The sequence below is a fragment of the Saccostrea cucullata genome, unplaced genomic scaffold (genome assembly GCF_032062105.1).
Source record: "Saccostrea cucullata isolate Sc308-1 unplaced genomic scaffold, CSIRO_AGI_Scuc_v1 ctg6675, whole genome shotgun sequence".
NCBI lineage: Eukaryota > Metazoa > Mollusca > Bivalvia > Ostreida > Ostreidae > Saccostrea > Saccostrea cuccullata.
Genome location: NW_026928380.1, coordinates 23,036 through 30,330, shown reverse-complemented (window position 1 = coordinate 30,330; position 7,295 = coordinate 23,036). Strand labels below are relative to the sequence as shown.

The 7,295-nt window shown below is 33.9% G+C and overlaps 1 protein-coding gene across 1 annotated transcript; it reads right to left on the bottom strand.

The window, feature by feature from the left end:
- Positions 1–444: 444 nt before the first annotated feature.
- LOC134277414 (peroxynitrite isomerase THAP4-like) lies at positions 445–1,193 on the bottom strand. The gene is made up of 2 exons (XM_062759748.1): positions 989–1,193; positions 445–749 (listed from the first exon to the last, which is right to left on the bottom strand). The coding sequence occupies exons 1-2, from the start codon at positions 1,191–1,193 to the stop codon at positions 445–447; spliced, it is 510 nt and encodes a 169-aa protein (XP_062615732.1).
- Positions 1,194–7,295: the final 6,102 nt, after the last annotated feature.

The window sequence follows — 7,295 nt, the reverse complement described above, 5'->3', positions numbered from 1 at the left end:
TATAGGTTGAAAATGTGGCTTGTTGTGCTCTCGGTGAACTTGGTTTTTTAATAGGAAACTCAGTTGCATCTAAAATTGCTCTAGTCTTAGGAAATTTAGCTTTAAAATCTGAAGGTGAAAAATATCTGACAAGGGATTGAGGCGGCCATATGGACACCTCTTGCCATTGCTTTGACATGAATATAATCCAAGTATAAACAATATTTTTTACAGTACTCTCAGATACATTGAAAAATCTAGAAAGTTCAAAGTTTGTAGTGTACCTTCTTAATTTCATTAAAGTCATAAAAAATTGATCTGGAATCGACACTCCTTGCACTCGAAAAAAAATATAATTAAGACAATATGCAGCAGGTCCAAGTGAATGAAGTACATACATAAATTTACTATATGTTTCTAGACCTGTATAAAAGTGAATGGCAGCATCATCTTTTTCAAAATGATCTACTGAAAATAATGGTTGTGATTGTGTTTGTGTCTGCATTTCTCTAAATTCTGGACTACATGATGTAATGTTAGTATCATTGCTTGTTGACTCATAAGCTGACACAATCTCTTCAACAAATCTACATTTGATTCATTAATGCTGTCCTCAAGGTCATCATGACAAGCTTCCTCAAATTTTCTCTTTTTCTGCACCCGGCCTTCTACTCGAGAAAATCTTGAAGTTGATGCCGCCGATGACTTTGTCCAGCAGAAAATACTAGGGACTGAAGAGCTCTTTAATCTTCCATGTAATGGTTTCTGTCCTGTTGATAAAGAATGTAGTGTATATCTATTCATACTGAAAACGCTATTTTTATTCGTTTTCACATATGTGTGCTTCAATGAAAATTTTTAATGCAAGTTAAAGAACATGAAAAAAAAAGTGGGTTGTATTAATTAAAATACAAATCGGCTATACACAGCTGACACAGTTTGCAAGAATATTATCTTTTCATTTGCTACAACATTCGATAGTGATCAAAACAATGTTGATTCACAATACCTTGTATTGTTTCTGTCACGTAATCGTCAGGTTTAAAATGTCCTTTGCATACAAAGGCAGACTTGGAAGGCTCCCATAGCTTTCTCGTATGTTCGTCCAAGCGTTTAATTGCTATAATCCACTTGTCTCTCCTAGATTTTTCGGTCGGGAACTGATGCCCGCCTCTTTCATGACATCCAGGTACACAGCAGCAACTACTGGGCATTGTTGTGTGTTCTAATTCAACTTATTACTTACTTATGTACTCTTATCCTTATTGTTTCACGTGTGTTTACTACGAAGCGGAGGTATCACAAGGACCGGGACATGTAGCGCCACTATGTTAGGAACGATAACTCACTACTTTAAACCATTAAACGCAATCTTTTGCGATTAAACGAAATAATATTGCGATTTTACGCAATAATTAATGCGTTTAAACGCAATAATATTTTTGCGTTTAATTGCAATAATTTTTGCGTTTAATTGCAATAATTTTTGCGTTAAATATGATACGGAAGATTAATTTTTTTAGCTTTTGCATTTACTTAATTTTCAAAACTGTTGGATACGGAAGCCCATTGAGGCCAGTTCAGAGAGAGAAAAATTTTTTATTGCGTTTAATCGCAATAATTATTTAGCAATAATTTTTGCTATAATAATAATTTTAAAGTAAATGCAAAAGCTAAAAAAAACTTAATCTTCCGTATCATATTTTGGGTGCCTTCTGTTTTCCAAGACCATTGCAAGGTGTTTAATTGCAGCCCGGAGGACCGGGCTGCTCTATACCTATAAGTTTAAGTGTTGGTGTATAGGGATTGGGGCGGGAGTAGTTATTCAGAATTAAAGGTTTTCTAAACATTGAAAAGATTATTAATCAGAGTGTTCTTTACTTTATAATCTAGGAGATGCATAATATATTTACTTCTCGTATAAAAACGTACTCTGCACAGTTCGTGTTTTATATTCGAAAATTGAATATTAAGTTACATTTTTGAATATAAGTGATGCATTTGTCTAACTTCAATTTATATTTTATGCAGCCAACATTTACTTGAGGAAATGATCAAGTTTAAAATGGAATCTTTTTTGTTTGATTTGACTATGAGTTTTCAAAATATTCGCCACTATATCGTCTCCATCCACAAAAATCAAAGCGGTTTGATGATCAACACTTATTTTCATTGTTTACGTTATTTATTTCCCGGGCGACAATTGCTGGTTATATCAATGTTTTCTTGTTATTTCCTATATATTATTCTGAGTATCTATGGCAATAAATAACTATTGGTCGCTATTTGAATATATGAAAATCGTCAAGATAAAAAAATAATCCATCAAGATCAAAATATATTAAGAACAAACATGTTTGTTAACTTTAATCTAATTTAGGATTTATTTGGCAAACAGTAATATGACAATTATCATGTAAACAAACACGGATTGAAGTCTAAGAATAAATTCTATGTGGGATTAAAATCTGTTACTTTTAGGTAGCAAAGGTTAAACAAAATTTGTTGTGCTGAGAATGAAAATGCCTTAGGAAAAATTTCTGGAAATAAAATAATTATTTAAAAATTCAGTATAAATAACATTTTCATCCCTAGACAGTTTTTAAAGATTGATGTGCTTGTTAAAAGTAATGCTCAAGAAAGATGAAAACATTAACTGTGTGTGTATGGAGGACCCTTAATATTTGTTCCTTTATTCATGCATTGATGTCATTCTTTGTATAAAGTGCCACGCCACAGCATGATACGCCCGTCAAAAAAATACACAATTATCTTTAACAGTTTAGGGTGCAAGAAAATCATGTCAACCTTGATTCTAAGATTTCCATGATTTTTTAAAGAAATATTTCTTTATCCATCCCCTGTGCTGTAGGCATAATTATAACAAATATTACATAACTGATAGATTTCTATACTGTTTGTATTAGACTTTGTCAAATGCCGGCCATCATAGTAAACAATATCAAATTAGTCTTAACAACTTAATCTATGCCAAATTAATTTTGAAAAGAAAGGCTGGCCATCAAATGACATATGCTATAAACTGACCAGCAGTTCTTCTGTCTAATCCCCAAAGGATACAGATAAGGCAGCGCTTGATCAGATAGCCTTCCTACATTGAACTCATTAATTAATCTTTGACTGGATGCTTGTCTACTCATTACTCCCTAAATATTAATGGATCTGCACTTTTTATCCTAAATCACTTTTAAAACATATAAAATACTCCATGATTTCTTCTTAGATTTAATGCCAGACAGGTTTTATATTTAATTCATATGGACAAGTAGGCATGCTGATTCAACCCCACCCCATAAAATTAGTTTTTAATTAATTAAAATTATATATCAGATTATTAGTTTATTATGCAATATCAAATAAGTTTTTATTACTTTTCATCAAATTCATTTTAAAACTTAGGCTAGCCAACAAGAGCTATTTTTAATCTAACAGCTAGGCTGGCTGTCCATTTGCCCAATACTCAAGGGATATAGATAACACCAATGCTCTACTAGTTACCTTCCTCACACTAAACTCATTAATTTCTCTCTAATTTGACATGCAACTTTCTGCTATCCATATTTGGCCATAGCATCTTTATTAAAGGTCAGAGCGACCTATTTTTTGTGCGCGACACACCGTCTACCCAAGAAGTATCAGTTGACAAAGTTTGATAATCCTAGGCCTGATAGTATTGAAGTTATGAGCCGGACACGAATGGACAGACGGACAGACGGACGGGCGGACAGACGGACGGACGGACGGACATGAAGCCTATAACATAATACGTCCCGTCTTAAGACGGGCGTATAAGAATGACGTTTCACGACTGCAATGATGAGCGCAAACAAAGTTAGTAATGCGTTAACGTATTGAACCCCACTTGACTTTACGAAAAATACTCTGTTATACATATGTTTTAATCAAATATTTTCACCGAAGGAAAGAAGCTTACATTTTTGATTAAATATCAGTTAAAGTAGATCGCAGGTTAACTGTCTACCTGAAAACATAGGCTAAAAATTTGTCCGCTAACTCCTCTTGTTTTAAATTTTTCTCTCTGAAAATTTTTGAGATTCGTCTGCGTGGTTAGATTCAGGCGCGGATCCAGAAATTTTTTCCAGGGCGGGGGGGGGGGGGGTCCATCCAGTCCAAAAAAAATTCCAATCTTCCAATCCCTTAAATTTCTTGACAAGCAAAAAAAAAAAAAAAAAAAAAAAAAAAAAATTAAAAAAAAAAAAAAAAACGCCCAAAATGAAAAAAAAATAGGAGGTGGGGGGGGGGGGGGGGGGGGGGGGTGTCTTTGTTACTATTGCCTCCAATCTTTAACTTTTCATACCCATTTCACACATATTCATGTTCTCCAGCGGGATCAGCATTTTCCAGGGGGGTCCAAGGTGACTTTTTTCTTGCCTTAGTATACACATTTTTTAACCGTGTAAATTCCAGGGGGGTCAGGACCCCCCCCCCCCCTCTAGATCCGCGCAAGAGATTTTAATCGTTATTCAATCGCACTAATGTTGATGAGAATAGGTAGCGTTTTCTCAAGGAAATATTTAGTAAAATGGCTATTTTCTGCTGGTATACACATTTCAATACCATAATCATAACATTAAAATAAAACGAAGCAGACGAATTTTATATTACTCGATACAATAAATGTGAAGGAAATTTTAGAATCGATCTATTAAAAAAGAATATTATGTGTTCTCGCTCAATTTCCCGCAAAAAAACTTGAAAGTTTTACAATTTTTCATCAAAAGTATTAAATTTTCACCACGACGTTATATTACGTTGGTACGACGTCATTATTTTCGTATGCCTACATGACTCGAAAAAAATTGAATTGAACAACTATTCACTCAAAATCAAGCATGCAATCAGTAAATTCAATTTCCCGATATAATCATTGACAAAATTTAACAACAGCGTGGCACAATTTTAGTGTCATGTGTTTTCTTTTTCTCGCAATAAACGTATTAAACAGGTTTGTTCCCATCTCGCCTTAACTGTAAAATTTAGCATTCCCATTTCGCCTTAGTAAGCTCTCAGGTGAATGAAGGTGATGAAGATTTAATATATTTATAATTAAGTATTTTTTTGGTATCACAGATATAATTTCATGCACAGTATTCATAAATCTCCATTAATTGTTAAATTCAATCTAAAAATGTTTATCATTTTAATTTCTATGTCAACCTAGTAATAATATTTTCAAATACTGAAATTCCCATTTCGCCTTAGTACTTTTTAACTTTTTCTTACCTGTATTTCACTGTTAAGGCGAAATGGGAACACACCATTAAACAGGTCGGAGAGAATACTCGAAATCGGGTATTATCCGTGAAATCGCGTATAATACTCGATATTAGGGTATCGTTGAATCCGCGAAATCGGAAACTGGAGGTGTAAACACCTAATAAAACTTAAAGAATGGGATGGCGCATGTTGCCGAGTTAACTTTCATCTAGATACACATATTTTCTAAAGATATCACTAGCCAAGTAAGAATTTGGGCGTCAAGATTAATGCGCTCGGGACAACAAATACCCGTGGAGCTCAGTACATTTCATGATCTGCACACAAAAAGGCGTTCGATTTGCTTTATACTCTACCTTATGTTGAAAGTATATGCATCTTCCTAATGTTCATTCCCAACACAACACAATTGTAAAGTATCAGAATTCGGGAATTTATAATAATTCCACATAAACATGACAAAACAAGAACAATTTGTAAATAAATCAAATTATACGGAAACACATTTCACACACCAGATATATGATGCCATGTATAAACAAGAGATTGTCTATTCTATCTAATTATACGTCATTAATTACTTTCACATTCATCTTGTGCATAAAATCAAATTTATTTTTGAATGTATAAATAATGTAATGATAACAATGTCTAAAATTTCGGCTAAAAGAACCCTCTTTCTCTTTTTTTGAAAATCTTTTCTTTTTTATTTATCATTCAACCATATTTGCAGAATATGTCTTCAAAATTTTATCAGAGACAGTGATAGTTTCAGGAATACAATTTATGAGAGAACATAACTGTTGATCGTTTAATTTCGCTAAGTCATCAATATATTTACTATTTCCTGGCGACTTCAAATGGGGGGGGGGGGCTAAAGGCTTCTTGACCACCTCTGACAAAACAACCTCGACTGTGTTATACATGTGTCTAAGAGACCTCTCTTTGAATGTCACGGTCGGTTAATCTCGGTCATATATTTTTAATCGTAAGGAAGAGTGGGGGGGGGGGGGTTAGGGGGGGGGGTAGGTTGGAACTTTAGTACCTAAATTTTTCTCCAAACACCAAAACTTTACCCATTTTAGCCTATACTGCGAAGTGTCTGTGGGGGGGGGGCTTTACCTATGTAACAAGGTTCAATGTATATAAGTATATATTGGGAAAAAGGGGGGGGGCTAAGCCCCTTTAGCCCCCCCCCCCCCCCCCCCCGGTTCCGATGCCTATGATAAAGAAAGGAAATGGCTACGATTTTTATGAACTTTTAATGTCCGATGAGGAATTATATTCCCAAAAAGTATGACAAGAGTTTCCAAGGTAATTGAACACTCCATTATTTCAGATTGTTCATTAACATGTTCATAAACGTAAAAACTATAAGAAATGTGAAAACTTGACTGTGTAATTCATATATCAATATGACTGTACCTCGATCTGTATTGAGAAATTCAATGTATTTCAACTTCATAAAAAAATGTACACATTTGACTTTTATTTATAACCCCCCCCCTTAAAAAAACACGAAAATCCTGTTCATATGACTTCTCGCTCTCAAAATTTCACAAAATGCATAAAATAAAGGTAAAATAGTATATTTTAACAAGTCGAGCGGACCCTTGTCACAAAATAAAAACTCCATTGTCAGGCATAACAAGTTTTTATTGAGGATGGCAACAATCAAACAACAACAACAATGAATGAGATGCTGACCATTCAGACAATCAAATGACTCTAAAAAGGGGGGTGAACTTGTCTTGACTACTTTATACGGTTTATCTATTTATTTTAGAATCTACAAACAACCTTAGCTCTCGAACTCAAAGTGAAATAACTTTGCGTAAAAATAATTATAAATTCATATTTAACATGCGTCAATCCGGACAGTCCCTAACTATCTATATTCTAACTCTGCACTTAATATTCCTAGCAATCAACTTTAATACCGCCTAACTTATAAAGATACTATGCGTAAATTATTCCGAACATATGAATATTCCTAAAATGACTTTATTTTCAGCTTAAGCAAATCCGAACAAATACTGCCAAATCCGGACAACCCA